This window comes from Podarcis liolepis (assembly GCF_965112155.1).
Source record: "Podarcis liolepis genome assembly, chromosome: 7".
NCBI classification, from domain to species: Eukaryota; Metazoa; Chordata; class Lepidosauria; order Squamata; family Lacertidae; genus Podarcis; species Podarcis liolepis.
The window spans coordinates 89,890,374-89,905,677 of NC_139561.1; the positions used below are offsets into that span (position 1 = coordinate 89,890,374).

Below are 15,304 nucleotides of genomic sequence, written 5' to 3' on the forward strand. Positions count from 1 at the left end.
GTTTGGAAAGGGGCGGGGGCAGAAGCGAGACCGCCGCGTCGTTAGGGGGCGGGGAAGAGGGAGAAGAGGGAGCCCCCAGGCAACCTCTGATTGGGCAGCGCGGCGCCCAAGAGAAGAAACGCCGTTACGCGGCTTGCTGATTGGCGAGTCCGAACTGGGGGGCGTGGCTTGGTTCCGCGCGCCGGGAAGGACGAGGCGTCTTTCTTTCTCCTCGTCGGCTGCCGCCTGCGCTGGGCCTGCGTCGAATCGGTGAGGCATCGGGCGTCGGGGGGGCCATCGGGGCGGGAGGCGACGCGGAGCCGGGAATGGCGGGCCGGGCCTTCCTGGCGGCAGCGCGGTTTTTGTCCCGCGGTCCATTTTTCGATCCCGGCAGCGGGCGGAGGCGCCGCAACATCCGGGCATTTCCCCTGCTTCTCGGCACTGGACACCCGGGCATTCGCCGTTGCTCCGCTTGCCTTAACATCCGGGGCTTTCGGCCTGTGCCTGATCCAGCAGCCAGGCTCTACTTGGGTCAATGTGGAACCTCCAGGTCCAGCGGCAGTCTATCTGGATTGCCAAGTTCTTTGGAGCATTGGGCCCCTGGGAGAAGTGGAGGCTGGGCTACAAAATCATCATCACCATTTTATTTGTATGCCGCCTTTCCACAGTTAAAACAACGCTCAAGGCGGCTTACAATATGAAAATATTTACATAATTACAAATATAGCAAAATAGTCATTAAAAATATGAATTCTGGTGCTGGAGGAGACCCTTGAGAGCCCCATGGACTGCAAGAAGATCAAACCTCTCCATTTTGAAGGAAATCAGCCCTGAGTGCTCACTGGAAGGACAGATCCTGAAGCTGAGGCTCCAAGACTTTGGCCACCTCAGGAGAAGAGAAGACTCCCTGGAAAAGACCCAGATGTTGGGAAAGATGGAGGGCACAAGGAGAAGGGGACGACAGAGGACGAGATGGATGGACAGTGTTCTCGAAGCTACCAGCATGAGTTTGACCAAACTGCGGGAGGCAGTGGAAGACAGGAGGGCCTGGCATGCTCTGGTCCAGGGGGTCACAGAGAGTCGGACACGACTAAACGACTAAACAACAATAAAAGTCATAAAAATAAAATACATTAAAAGCTACATAACCCAACTGAACAAATTCCACATTAAAATAAAGACACAAAAAGTTAATACCAGTAACAACGGCAAAAACTTCCAACGAAACTTCTCCCACAATACCCCAATCCTTGCTGGGCAGCAGCCACAGAAGCAGTCTTTATGAGGCCTGTCAGGCCCCGCCCTGGGCCAGGTGGGGAGAGGCAGGAACAGGGCCCTCTGGCACTCAGCAGGGGAGTCCTCCCTGGGCAACATGGCCCCCCTTGGCCCGATCCACCAAGATGTTCTTAGGCTCTTGTCTCCCTTTTTCCTGTGTTTTGGAGCCACTCAGTGAACAGTATTGGAGGGGAAAGGGCCAAATTTCCCTATAACTGCTGCCTCATCTGAGAGCCAGTGTGATGTAGTGGTTAAGAGTGGTAGACTCGTAATCTGGGGAACCAGGTTCGCGTCTCCGCTCCTCCACATGCAGCTGCTGGGTGACCTTGGGCCAGTCACACTTCTCTGAAGTCTCTCAGCCTCACTCACCTCACAGAGTGTTTGTTGTGGGGCAGGAAGGGAAAGGAGATTGTTCGCTGCTTTGAGACTCCTTCGGGTAGCGATAAAGTGGGATATCAAATCCAAACTCCTCTTCTTCATCTGGACTAGAAAGCTGTTTTGCGTTGTTCAGGAGGGTCTGCATTAATGCTTTCTGAGGGGTGGGGGCAGACTTGGCAGCAGCTGTGCCTACTTTTGAATAAGTGTGTCTATTGTTCAGAAATGTGCCCCATTTCTTCCTGTTCTGACAAGTTTTGTTTTGCCCCTCCAGAGTCTGCTGTTGACAGTGTGGTCACGATGGCTGTCCCCGAAACACGGCCCAATCACACCATCTACATTAACAATCTCAACGAGAAAATCAAGAAAGATGGTGAGAGGCTGTTTGGTCCTCCTTTGTTTCTTACCGGCTCATATCTCAGATACTGTCCCAATTTCCTGAATTTTGCATAGAGAAGGTTGGGGTGCTTTTGGCTCCCAACTTCCCTCTGTAGTACTGGGCGTAGTTTGAGTGTCGTGAGTGCCCATCACAGTATGTAAATTGGCAGGATGCAGGTTCCAATAATCTAAACTATGATTATTCACGGCCCTTAAGGTCCTCTGCGGGGCAGACCAGGAGAGGCTGTCCTATATGGTATCTGCATTGTGCGTTTTCCTCCCTGGCCAACCATGCGCTCCTCTTTCCACCCCCCAGAGGATCCAGTATGCCAAATCCGACTCTGACACCATCGCCAAGATGAAGGGCACTTTTGTGGAGCGGGACCTCAGCGAGAAAATGTACAGTGGAGCCTCGGGTTACGTTGCCTCCAGCTTATATCACCCTCGGCTTGCAACCTCCACAAACCCGGAAATACCGGAACAAGTTGCTTCCGGGTTCGCACCATTTGCACACACGCAGAAGTGCTAAATCATGGGTGCGCAGACTCGACGCTTTTTGTTGCGTCGTTTTCGGGTTGTGGTGGGGCCTCCGGAACAGATCCCTGCCGTAACCTGAGGTTCCGCTGTAAAACAAAATAACAGAACTTATTTGCTGAACGCCCACTGCTGGTCCCGTGCTGTGCAGGGTTATGTAAACCAAAATCAGCCCTTTGAACTTGGGCAAAGTCAGCAGCCAAAGTTGGTGCGGCTGCAGCTGCCGCTTTGAGTGAGCCTCACACAGAGGTAGCTGGCCTGAGGCCGCCAAGCTGCATTCGGTTGGCCTCCTGCCGTGCAGCAAAGCCCAGGAAGTATTTGAGGAACACAAGGACTCCCCTCTGTGTGCCCCCTTCCAAGAGGCACAGGGAGGGCAATTTCTGTGCACCTGTCAGCAGAAGACTCTCCCCAGGGAGGCTTGTCTGGCACCGACTCTGCCATCCTTCCAGCACCAAGTAAAGACCTTTATATTCTCCAGGATGCTTAGACAGGTTTCCTGGGGTCAAAGTGTAACTGTGTGTCATCTGTTTCCCCCCTCTTTAGAGCTGAAGAAATCCCTCTATGCCATTTTCTCCCAGTTTGGCCAGATCCTCGACATCCTGGTCTCCCGCAGCCTGAAAATGCGGGGACAGGCCTTTGTCATCTTCAAGGAGATCAGCAGCGCAACCAACGCCTTGCGCTCCATGCAGGGCTTCCCCTTTTACGACAAGCCCATGGTAAGTGGGGGCTGCATATGTGGGGTGAGGCCGCCGCCTTTGCTCCTTGGCGAAGAGGGAAAGGCCCACCTAGGTTGAGGCTTTAAAAGTTTATAATAATAATGAACTTTTATTTATACCCCGCCCTTCCTGGTTCAAAAACCGGGCTCAGGGTGGCTAACAACAGATTTAAAACAATAGATGCAACAAAAAACAGCATAAAATACAGTATAAAACGTGAATAACAATAAATTCAAAAATCAATTTAGGGGGGAAACCATCCAGTATACATTAGATGATCACCATAGCTAGCTGGCTAAATTAGTCCTATTTGGGCCGGTGAGGAGACCAGGGGAGAATTAGCTGTGGGATCCCAGAGCGAGTAATCTTCATAAAAAGGGGAGGGGGAGGGAAGGAAGGGGAATAAAAGATCAGGCTAAGTTCAAGTTGAAAGCCAGGCGGAATAGCTCTGTCTTACAGCCCTGCGGAAGGAGGTTAAATCCTGCAGGGCCCTGGTCTCAGGGGACAGAGCATTCCACCAGGTCGGAGCCATCACTGAGAAGGCCCTGGCCCTGGTAGAAGATAATCTAACTTATTTAGGGCCTGGGACCTCTTATTCATGGACCTTAAAGGTCCTCTGCGGGGCAGACCTGGAGAGGCGGTCCTGTATGGTGTCTGCATTGTGCATTTTCCTCCCTGGCCAACCAAGCGCTCCTCTTTCCACCCCCAGAGAATCCAGTATGCCAAGTCCGACTCTGACATCATTGCCAAGATGAAGGGCACGTTTGTGGAGCGGGACCGCAAGCGAGAGAAACGGAAGCCCAAAGGCCAGGAGGTGCCAGCCGCCAAGAAGCAGATCCCTGGGGGAGCGGCGCCGGTGGCCCCTGCCGTCCAAGGCGCTGTGCCGGTGAGTATCCGGATCTGGGTGCCCACAAGTCGCTTTCCCTCTGCTGGGACGGGGCAGTAATATCTGTCTTGCATGATCTCTCTAGATTGCTCCCGTTTCAGTCTACTCCTTGGAGACCCTTTTCCCAGTTGGGCTATCCTACCATAGGGTGATGGGGCAGATAACAGAGTTTGGGACGTTGATCCTTCAGAGAAAGCACAATTTGCAAATGTAAAGAGATTCTGGTTGCAGCTTTCTGAGTTGGACCTTGGGCCTCTGGGTTAGCCCTCCTTCCTGCTGTGACGATGATGATGATAATAATAGTAATAATTCATTATTTATACCCCGCCCATCTGGCTGGGTTTCCCCAGCCACTCTGGGCGTCTTCCAACAGAATATTAAAATACAATAACCTATTAAACATTAAAAGCTTCCCTAAACAGGGCTGCCTTCAGATGTCTTCTAAAAGTTGGTAGTTCTCTTTGACATCTGGTGGGAGGGCGTTCCACAGGGCGGGTGCCACCACCGAGAAGGCCCTCTGCCTGGTTCCCTGCAACTTGGCTTCTCGCAGCGAGGGAACCGCCAGAAGGCCCTCGACTCTGGACCTCAGCATCCGGGCAGAACGATGGGGGTGGAGACGCTCCTTCAGGTATACAGTGGCACCTCAGGTTACAGACGCTTCAGGTTACAGACTCTGCTAATGCAGAAATAGTACCTCGGGTTAAGAACTTTGCTTCAGGGTGAGAAGAGAAATCGTGCGGTGGCAGTGGGAAGCCCCATTAGCTAAAGTGGTGCTTCAGGTTAAGAACAGTTTCAGGTTCAGGACGGACCTCCGGAACGAATTAAGTACTTAACCCGAGGTAACACTGTACTGGACCGAGGCTGTTTAGGGCTTGAAAGGTCAGCACCAACGCTTTGAATCCCTTCTGCTCCCTCTGTCCTTTTAGTGGGTTGAACCGAGCAAAGAGGGGGCTCCTTGGAAGCCTTTCTTTTGGCCCCAGAGTATTTGCAGTTTGTCACATGTGTGTTTTCTCTCTCTGCCTCTGTAGGGCATGCCACCCATGAACCAGGCCCCTCGTATGATGCACCACATTCCAGGCCAGCCGCCCTACATGCCCCCTCCGGGGATGATGCCTCCCCCAGGCATGGCACCTGGCTCCATCCCCCCGGGGGCGATGCCACCGCAACAGATGCTGCCTGGCCAGATGGCTCCAGCCCAGCCGGTGAGTGGGGATGGGGAGAGGACTGCCCAGGGCTAGGCGGGGCAGAAACACAATGCAGAAGCCACTGGTTTGGTGGGTCTGGCGCTGATCTGCCATCAGGCAAGATGGCGGGCCTGTGAAGTTGTGGGTGAGATGGGAGCAGAGTGGGGCATTGGCAAGAAAGGCCTAGCCACGCTTGCGTTGGGTGGGGGGCAACCTGCCTCCCCTGCCCTGAGGGCTCAGGGTGTCTTCAGAGTGTTCATCATGCCTGGATCTTCCTGCCTGTTTGCAGCTGTCAGAGAATCCCCCGAATCACATCTTGTTCCTCACCAACTTGCCGGAAGAGACAAACGAATTGATGCTCTCCATGCTTTTCAATCAGTAAGTACCTGGCTGTGTTTCTTGCCACTAGGAGGGGCAGACGGAAGTTTCCGATCTGCGGTGCTCTCTTGGGAAGGCAAAGCTGGGGCCGCCAGGGGAAGGCTTGCTCGGTGGTTGTGACAGTTGTGTTGTGGGTCTTCTTCAGTTAACCACACCAGTTGTGTTAAGACAGCTTTAGTTGGTTAAAGCAGCAGCCGCTGGGGAACCCACAAAAGCTCTGCTGCGGAGCCAGAATTCCTTCCTGCTCACCGTGCCCACATATCCCCCCCCCCAAAAAAAATCATTTCCCCAGGCCCCTGAGCAACACTCCAGTTCCCATCTCCACCTCGTCATTCCTTCCCCCTCCCCTCCATCTTTGCCCTTGGACCGGGGTCCGTCCTGGTCTTCCATTCCCATGTTGCCTCCCTTTCTCTCTACTTTCCACCCTCTGGTTCCCGTGTTGGGGTGAAGCCTTCATCTCCTCTTGCTCCCCCCCCCCAGGTTCCCAGGCTTCAAGGAAGTGCGTCTGGTTCCCGGGCGCCACGACATCGCCTTTGTGGAGTTTGACAACGAGGTTCAGGCTGGAGCCGCCCGTGACGCTCTCCAGGGATTCAAGATCACGCAGAACAACGCCATGAAGATCTCCTTTGCTAAGAAGTGATGCCTCCGCTGTCCCTGGGCAACTCTCCCCCTGCCCTTTCTAGTTAGTGCCTGCGAAATGGTTTTTTGGGGGGCGGGGCTGTTGTTCTGTTCTGTTCTGTTCTGCGAGGTAAGTGGTGTGTGTGTGTGCGTGAGAGTGAGAGGGAGCTCAGCAGCACAAAAGGGCACCCAGATCTTGCTGTTCCTGAGCCAAGAGACCCAGACAAGCTGCCCCCTGGCTACTCTTGGGGACTTGGAAGTTGTGTGTGTGTGTGTGTGTGTGTGTGCGTACACAGGCAGCTGGGGATAGTAGCCGACTCCTTGCAAAAGCATTGTACCCAGGGTCTGACGGCCAGACATTGCACCTGGAGCTTTTCTGTTTTGCAATAAAACAACCACCGGTTTATTTTTCACCTTGGACTTTGGCTCTTATTAACTGGAGACTCCCAGGTCATCTTATTTGGAGGGGGCTGCACACCGTATTTCCACACACAATCAGCCTTGCAAAGAGCGCACTGACTATTACTGGCCTGTCCTCCCAAACAGACCAAAGTTAGTTACAGAAACTTAGAGGAGATTCTTAACATGTCATGGGCAAATAGCTATGTGGGTGTTCTAAAACCTACTGGCGCATCCTCCCTCACCTGTATCTTTGTAGGCATAATAATAATAATAATAAATTTTATTTATATCTCACCCTCCCCAGCCGAAGCCGGGCTCAGGGCGGCTAACAACAATCAAATAATCAAACAGTCAAATAGTCACACAATCTAAACATATTTCATTATAAAAATTAATTAAATCAAATTGATGGCAACCAATTAAGCAAAATTCTGTGCAGGTTGCCAGAGGAGGGAGTCAGGCTGCGCCCTGACCAAAGGCCTGGCGGAACAACTCTGTCTTGCAGGCCCTGCGGAAAGATGTCAAGTCCTGGAGGGCCCTGGTCTCTTGTGGCAGAGCATTCCACCAGATTGGAGCCGCAGCTGAGAAGGCCCTGGCTCTAGTTGAGGCCAGCCTAACCTCTCTGAGGCCTGGGACCTTCAAGATGTTTTTATTTGCAGACCGTAGGTTTCTCTGTGGGGCATACCAGGAGAGGCAGTCCCGTAGGTACGAGGGTCCTAGGCCGTATAGGGCTTTAAAGGTTAAAACCAGCACCTTAAACCTGATCCTGTACTCCACCGGGAGCCAGTGCAGCTGGTATAGTACCGGATGAATGTGATCTCGCAGCGAAGACCCCGTAAGGAGTCTCGCCGCGGCATTCTGCACCCGCTGGAGTTTCTGGGTCACTCTTCTCCAGCAGTCAGGATGGGGCTACTGTCTTATTTATTGCAATCACAACCCGGTTTTTTCTCCATGGAGCAAAGGTGGCATAGACATCATTCTCCTCCCTCCACATTCAATCCCCACAACAGCCCTGCGAGGGAGGGTAGTCTGAGAGTGGCCTGAGGTCATCCAGTGAATTTCCTGGCCAAGTGAGGCATTTGAGCCCTGATCTTCCAGGTCGGGGTCCCACACCCTAACCCAACACACCAGCTTCCTTTTGCTCTTGCCTTGCAAGTGCCAAAAAGAAGCCTCGGGGGTCTCACTCTTCAGCTCCAGGGAGCTGAGGCTGATGGGCTTTCAAACTGTGCACTGGAGGAGGCCAAGAAGCTGGCGTGAGTTTCGATAGCCAGCTGCGGGCATCCGTGGGAAGGTGGGTGCACACTGGGGTAGGGGGGCTTAATCCTAGGGTTCCCTCTCTACACCAGGCCCGTGGTTCCCCAGCAAGCATGGCGTTTCCTCGCTCTGTATCAAGTGCTCCTTATGCCCAGGGAGAGAACACATTTTGTTTGGGGGAGTTGGGACAAGTTCAGCAGAAACTCATAGTGAACAAGTTTCCTTCTGAAGTTGGGGGTGTGGGTGCCTTGCTTGGTCGACCTGAGCAGCTATGCTTTCTGTAATTTCTGGATAAAGTAAATAAATCTGGGGTAACTCTTGCTGCACCCTTCAGGACAGAGACTCCGTAGCCAACTGATCCCCTGCCTTGTCTTGTTAATAGCTGTTGTGTAGTCCTCTGTCCTGGGCAGCTGAACCCCGGCTTCCTGGCTCCCTTCCAGGCCCTGTTTTGCTCCTTTTCCTGCCCTCCCGAGAAAGGAGGGCAGCACACAAGGTAGTCTGTGTGTGGACAGGGAGCCCTTTTCTTCCAGGGCTGGCCTGTTCTGCCGTCTGCTTCCTGTTTAGCCAGGCAGCAGACCCAGATCGGATCCATTTGCTGTGTTTATTTGAAGCCTTACAAAGTTGTGCAGCTGGCAGAAAATTAGATTCAGAGTTCTTGGCCCGCTGTGTCAGGCTTGTGAAATCTGGGAGAAGGGGAAGGCAGTGTGAAGATCTGAGTTAGGTAGGTGTTCCTGCAACACTATCCCCTTCCATCTCTGGGGGCTGGATCCTTGCTCCTGAGAAACTGGAGCGTTGGTGGACGTTCCATGACATCAGGGTAGCTCAGCCAGCAGGGGAGAGGGTGGGGCTGGCAGGCTTCGGCCAACGATGCCGCCTGGGCAAACCTAGACAGGCTACAAACGGCATCTTGTCCCCGTCTGGGAGGCTGAACAGTTTTTGCATCAGAGAAGCCTTTGTGTGTCCGGCCAGTCTGCAGAAATGGGGGGTCCTACTTGGGGCACCCTCGGGGCCTCCCTTCTACTCCTCGGTGCCCTTTGGGGACCCGTGTGGGGCGGGCAGCAGATGGGCAAGCTTGCGGACAAGAAGCTGTGTGCCGACGCCGAATGCGACCGTGAGTCCCCTCGCCTCTTTGTTGTGGAAGATTGGGGGGTGGGGAGGAAGAGGTCCTCTAGGAAGCTCAGCGAGATGGGGGAAAGGGTGCCCCACAATTCGTTCCCAGGAGCCAGAAGTTTGGAACAGGAAAACGCAGGAGGGAAGAGGGTTCGAATCCTGATTGCTCTTTCTCCACAAGCATCCGGTTGGCCACTAGGGAAGCCCCTTTTGGCCTGACCCAGCAGGTATTTGAAGAACTGGAAAAAGGATAAACTATTGGGGTCCAGAATACCTTATCTGGGAGTGGACAGTGTGTTGGGCTTCTTTATAAAAGTGCATGGGATGCAGAAATAATTTTTGTTCCTCTCCCTTAATACGAAGGCTGCCTCTTGCATAGCAGTTGTTGGGGGGGGGGCAGCAATGAGGAAAAGGGTCTGTTGTCCTCCTGTCCTCTGTGTTTCCATTTTAAAAAATGTTACTTGATGCTTATTCAAAGATATATAAAAATTCATACACGTTAGAAGGTTTCTTTTTATAAGGCACTGAAATAAGACAGATATTTACCGTAGTGGGAAAGAACAGAGGCAGAAAGGAAAAAAGAAAAGAAAGCAAAAGAAGAGGAAAATAATAAAGATAAAAAGACGTCTGGTTCTCTGTTCTGCAGCAAAATATAGTCTTCATTCATTAACATTCAACCACTCTATCTTCTATAAACCCAATATTTTTTCAATCTTCAAATGCATTTGTTACAAGTTTGTTGTATCTTTCATGCAAAAAGTATCCAGTCCTTAAGAAATGTCAGAAATTATTTTTCTCTAATGCGTCCTGCACGTTTCCTACGAAGCACCAGGGCGGACTTTCTGAGAGTACGCTGTTCAAGAGCAGAACAGACAACCTCGCAAGGCGGTCGACTCTCCTTTGTTGGGGCTTTTTAAGCAGAGGCCAGAGAATGTTTTTATGATCCTTCCTCCCCAAAGGGAGCAGTGTAACAAGATTACGTAAAGACAACTTTAAATGCCACTTTGGAGCGTGGGGTTAAAACCAGCTGCGTTGAAAACTTCCACTGGCCAAAAAGCCTGGACAAATCACTCCATTTCTATCCCAAGGAGCTTACAATAGTTCTCCACCTCTTTTTATCCACACAACTACCCTGTAGGGTAGGTTCGGCTGTGAGACACGGAGCAGCCCAAGGTCACCCAGGAAGCTTGACCCTGGCTGAATTCGGATTCAAACTCTTTATTTATTTATTTATTTATTTAATTTAAATTCATCATTAATACACATATCCAAGCATACAAACATACATTTCATGCAATCCTTAAAAATGTTCAAACATACTTACACTCAATCCCACAAATAGTTCCTTTCCCCATCACCATCCACCAACCCTTCACCCCACCTTTGTGTTTGACTTCCAATCTACTCAATTACAATTTCTTTCCACTTCTATTACTTTCTTTCACACACCTTTACCCTAATTTCACACTTCTTTTTCTATTAGACATTGTTTTCCATCTTATTTGATATTTCAGTATTTGAAACGGAATTTGTTTATTCTAATAGGAGTTCTGATTTTTCGATATGATTTTGCAAGTATCTTTTAAACACCTTCCAGTCCCTATCTATCTTTTCTTTTGAAATCCTTCCAATTTCTTCCATTGTTTTGGATATATTGTAATACTCCAATAATTTGGCAAGCCACTCTGTTTTTGTCGGTATTATACCACTTTTCCAGTTTATCGCAATCAATAGCCTTGCTGCTACTGTTGCATATAAATATAAGGTCTTATCTTCTTCCTTTAGACTTCCTGGTACTATTCCCAATAGAAAACCTTCTGGTGTTTTCCTAAATGAGTATCTAAACATTTTTTTCATTTCATTATATATTATTTCCCAAAAATCTTCTTCAAACTCTTGACTCCCTAGGAAGAGTGAGGATGCTTCCCTTCCCTTGGGACAGAGAGCTTTCCAAAGCAATGAGGGGAGAGACTTGCGACTTCCCACTTCCTCCAGTTGCAAAGGATTCCATCCTTCGATTTTACATTCCAACTCTTAAAAAATAGCTCCTGAGCTTTGGTTTTCCTCTTCCCTTGCGGTTCTTATTTCCTTGTGTGCTGTGGTGTTTTTTTAATCTACATTGTAAGCCTGTGGGGCAGAGACTTGTCTTGTGATTTTGGGCAAGCTGCCGCCCTGGGAGCCTCTTTGCCTGAAGACATAGCTGTCAGCTTACAGATTTGAAAATAAGGGACCAGCAGCCTCGAAAATAAGGGATCAGCAGCCAAAATAAGGGATTTTGCTATTTTTAAAGAGTTACATACATTGGTAGGATTGACAGATGCTGTCAATCCGGCATGAGGCGGTTGTGGCGCCGCTGCAGCCGCTGAAGCACCACCCTTCTGCATCCCTCCCCATCCCCTCCTCTTCCTCCTCCCTTGGGCCGCCTCCTCAGCTGCCACCACCGCTGCCGCCTCCGGGCTCGCGGGCAGCATGGGCGAGAGTCTCTCTCAGGCGGGGAAGGGCTGATGGAACTCCTCGCGCCAGGATGACAGCGCCAGTGCATGCTCTCTCGCGCGGCGGAGGACCCCGAGCCACTGCTTCCCTCCCGAGCCGGACGAGCATGAAACCCGGGAAATTTAAGGGACAGCAGTAAGGGACAGCAGCGAGATACGGCGCTGGGATACAGTGGTGCCCCGCAAGACGAATGCCTCGCAAGACGGAAAACTCGCTAGACGAAAGAGTTTTCCGTTTTGGAGGTGCTTCGCAAAACAAATTTCCTATGGGCTTGTTTCGCAAGACGACAATGTCTTGCGAGTTCCTGCGGGGTTTTTTTCCTCCCCCCCCTTTTTCTAAGTCGCTAAGCCGCTTATCAGCTGATCCGATCAGCAGATAAGCCACTAAAAGCCGTTAAAAGCCGCTAATAGCGCTAATCCGCTAATCCATCAATGGGCTTGCTTGGCAAGACGAAAAAAACCGCTAGACGAAGAGAATCACAGAACGGATTCTTTTCATCTTGCGAGGCACCACTGTAAGGGACTTTCCCGCCAAATAAGGGACGGTTCACAGCTATGCCTGAAGAGAGGGGTACAGATGCTCTGATGTGGGCATGGCTTTGTTGGGGGGAAGGAGAGGACAACCCTTCCCCAGACGCATCACGTGGGCGCCATGTTCCTTTGGGATGGTGGGATTTCAGGCGGCCCCCTGTGCTTCTCTCCCCCCTCCCATCGCAGATCCCATCTCCATCGCAGTTGCTCTACACGACTACATCGCGCCCGACTGCCGCTTCATCCACATCCAGAGGGGCCAAGTGGTCTACGTCTTCTCCAAGCTGAAGGGCCGTGGTCGACTCTTCTGGGGAGGCAGTGTGAGTAGCTGCCAGGGGGCGCCAGTTGGCTGTCAAATCGCGGCGTGTCGGGGTTGGGCTAGATGGCCACCGGGAACCCTGAAAACTGGGAAGCAGTGAGCATGACCTGCGTTGTCCCAGATCCTGGGTCCCCATAGCCGTTGCCCTGGGTTCGGATCCTGCTCCTGCCCCTGGCTATGTCCTTCCTGGGCCTTCTCCATGTGATGGGACTCTGTGGAGAAGCTGGTTGTGTTCCTGCCTCCCAAACAGGGGCAATAAATAGTAGGGGATGATCTCTGAGTAGGCAGTTAAATTGTAAGGTAAAGGTGTTTTAAGCATGGTGTGCACCATATGGCTTGAACCTGCCTTATATGTACCACATAATACCTGTTCCAAACTTTTAGTGGCCTTTGGAACTACCTGCCTATTGATCTTTTTGGGTCGCCTGCTACTAACATCATTTTGTTTAGACAGGCCTGTCCAGGTGATTTAGAAAGCGGCCGCAAGTTTAAATTTGCTATTAAGTATATTGTTGGGATGTGGGTGGCACTGTGGGTTAAACCACAGAGCCTAGGACTTGCCAATCAGAAGGTCGGCGGTTCGAATCCCCGCGACGGGGTGAGCTCCCGTTGCTTGGTCCCTGCTCCTGCCAACCTAGCAGTCCGAAAGCACGTCAAAGTGCAAGTAGATAAATAGGTACCGCTCCAGCAGGAAGGTAAACGGCGTTTCCGTGCCCTGCTCTGGTTCGCCAGAAGCGGCTTAGTCATGCTGGCCACATGACCCGGAAGCTGTACGCCGGCTCCCTCAGCCAATAAAGCGAGATGAGCGCCGCAACCCCAGAGTCGGCTGCAACTGGACCTAATGGTCAGGGGTCCCTTTACCTTTACTAAGCCTATTGTTATTCTTTAATGTGTTCAGCAGCCTTAAGTTATCACTAAGGAAAACCAGCAACAATAATCTTATTGTTTTGCAAGCCGATTTCTGGTGTTGTTGTTTAATCAAGTGTTGTATAAATTTGATGAAAAAGCAAATCATTTAATCGCATGAAGGTGGCACTTCCCACAATAGCCAGCAGAGGGAGCCCCTTCTATTGGGAAAACGGACCCAGGTGTGTCCTGCTCCACCCCCTTTTTTTTGGCGCAGGTGCAAGGAGACTATTATGGGGAGCAGCCAGCCCGCCTGGGCTATTTCCCCAGTTCCGTCGTCCAGGAGAATCAGTACCTGAAGCCAGGCAAGGTGGAAGTGAAGACTGACGTAAGTTTGGGGTGACTTGGGGGTGGGGGTGGGAGGGGGCACGGTGGGGAGAGTTCCCCCTTTTCCATGAAGGACCAGGTGCGCGGCCTGGGAGTCATTCTGGACTCAGCTGTCCATGGAGGCGCAGGTCAATTATGTGTCCAGGGCAGCTGTCAACCAGCTCCATCTGGTACGCAGGATGAGACCATACCTGCCCACAGACTGTCTCGCCAGAGTGGTGCATGCTCTGGTTATCTCCCGCTTGGACTACTGCAACGCGCTCTACGTGGGGCTACCTTTGAAGGTGACCCGGAAACTACAACTAATCCAAAATGCGGCAGCTAGACTGGTGACTGGGAGTGGCCGCCGGGACCACATAACACCAGCCCTGAGAGATCTGCATTGGCTCCCAGTACGTTTCCGAGCACAATTCAAAGTGTTGGTGCTGACCTTTCAAGCCCTAAACAGCCTCGGTCCTATATACTTGAAGGAGCGTCTCCACCCCCATCGTTCAGCCCGGATGCTGAGATCCAGCGCCGAGGGCCTTCTGGCGGTTCCCTCATTGCAAGAAGTGAGGTTACAGGGAACAAGACAGAGGTCCTTCTTGGTAGCGGCGCCCACCCTGTGGAACGCCCTCCCTTCAGATGTGAAGGAAATAAGCAGCTATCCTATTTTTAAAAGACATCTGAAGGCAGCCCTGTTTAGGGAAGTTTTTAATATATAATGCTGTATTCTTTTTAAAACTCGATTGGGAGCCACCCAGAGTGGCTGGGGAAACTCAGCCAGATAGGCGGGATACAAATAATTTTTTATTATTATTATTATTATTATTATTATTATTATTATTATTATTATTATTCCATCCCTGAACCCTTTCCCTGCCTCCTCTCCTTGTCCACTGGAACACAAGATGCGAAAAGCATGTGCCGTCGGGCGGGGAGAGCAGCCCCCTACCAAGTGGGGCAGGTTGGGAGATTTGCATTTTGGGGTTCCCTGCCTAGGAGGAGCAACCTTCCTTTCTTTCAGAAATGGGACTTCTACTGCCAGTGACTCAAGCAGACCGGATTGGGGTGACGCCCCAGCTCTCGATCCCGGAGACCGCGCCAGCCTTGCAGGGTAGGCTGCCTGGGAGTCTCACGCCTTCTCTGCCTAGTTCTCTCTAGATGGCTGCTGTTTTCCTACGTGGGCCTTGCAAGGGGGGGGGCGCATCCTGCATCTGCCCCCCAGGTGTAGATGAAGATGGGAGCTTCAATTGACACAACTGACCCCTTGCGCCCTTGAAATAAAGTGCTTTCTGAGCAAAAACCGTACTGCTTTATTTTATTTATTTATTAAATTTTTTATTAGATTTTCCACAGTGATAACACAAACCACAAAGCAAAATGATACACAGAAACAGAAAAAGAAGAAAGAAGAAAGAAAGAAAAGGGGGGGGGAAGGAAGAATAAACAGATAAACAATAACAACAAACTTAATTCTTCACAAATCCAACCTTTTAAACATCCTGGTTGACTTCCTCAAATCCCTCCCTTCTGAGTTTCCTTGTAGAATCATAGAATCATAGAATCATAGAGTTGGAAGAGACCACAAGGGCCATCGAGTCCAACCCCCTGCCAAGCAGGAAACACCATTGTAATTAAAAGTAACAGCTTTCCAATAT

The 15,304-nt window shown here is 51.1% G+C and overlaps 2 protein-coding genes across 2 annotated transcripts; both read left to right on the forward strand.

Annotated features, from left to right (window-relative positions):
* Positions 1-94: 94 nt before the first annotated feature.
* Positions 95-6,736, forward strand: SNRPA (small nuclear ribonucleoprotein polypeptide A). The gene is made up of 7 exons (XM_083516340.1): positions 95-249; positions 1,904-2,002; positions 3,085-3,257; positions 3,967-4,143; positions 5,172-5,345; positions 5,617-5,705; positions 6,186-6,736. The coding sequence occupies exons 2-7, from the start codon at positions 1,930-1,932 to the stop codon at positions 6,343-6,345; spliced, it is 846 nt and encodes a 281-aa protein (XP_083372466.1). The 5' UTR covers positions 95-249; positions 1,904-1,929; the 3' UTR covers positions 6,346-6,736.
* Positions 6,737-8,303: 1,567 nt separating this feature from the next.
* Positions 8,304-14,954, forward strand: MIA (MIA SH3 domain containing). Its single transcript, XM_083516397.1, has 4 exons — positions 8,304-9,090; positions 12,299-12,432; positions 13,555-13,665; positions 14,671-14,954. Exons 1-4 carry the CDS (start codon positions 8,958-8,960, stop codon positions 14,692-14,694), a joined length of 402 nt encoding a protein of 133 aa, XP_083372523.1. The 5' UTR covers positions 8,304-8,957; the 3' UTR covers positions 14,695-14,954.
* The last annotated feature ends 350 nt before the right edge of the window (positions 14,955-15,304 follow it).

Excerpts from the sequence above, each read along its gene's own strand:
- SNRPA (XM_083516340.1), top strand. The coding sequence starts at position 1,930 with ATGGCTGTCCCCGAAACACGGCCCAATCACACCATCTACATTAACAAT. Across the intron at positions 5,346-5,616 it reads AGATGGCTCCAGCCCAGCCG|CTGTCAGAGAATCCCCCGAA; the intron begins GTGAGTGGGGAT and ends GCCTGTTTGCAG. Across the intron at positions 5,706-6,185 it reads CTCTCCATGCTTTTCAATCA|GTTCCCAGGCTTCAAGGAAG; the intron begins GTAAGTACCTGG and ends CCCCCCCCCCAG.
- MIA (XM_083516397.1), top strand. The coding sequence starts at position 8,958 with ATGGGGGGTCCTACTTGGGGCACCCTCGGGGCCTCCCTTCTACTCCTC. Across the intron at positions 9,091-12,298 it reads TGCCGACGCCGAATGCGACC|ATCCCATCTCCATCGCAGTT; the intron begins GTGAGTCCCCTC and ends CTCCCATCGCAG. Across the intron at positions 13,666-14,670 it reads AGGTGGAAGTGAAGACTGAC|AAATGGGACTTCTACTGCCA; the intron begins GTAAGTTTGGGG and ends CCTTTCTTTCAG.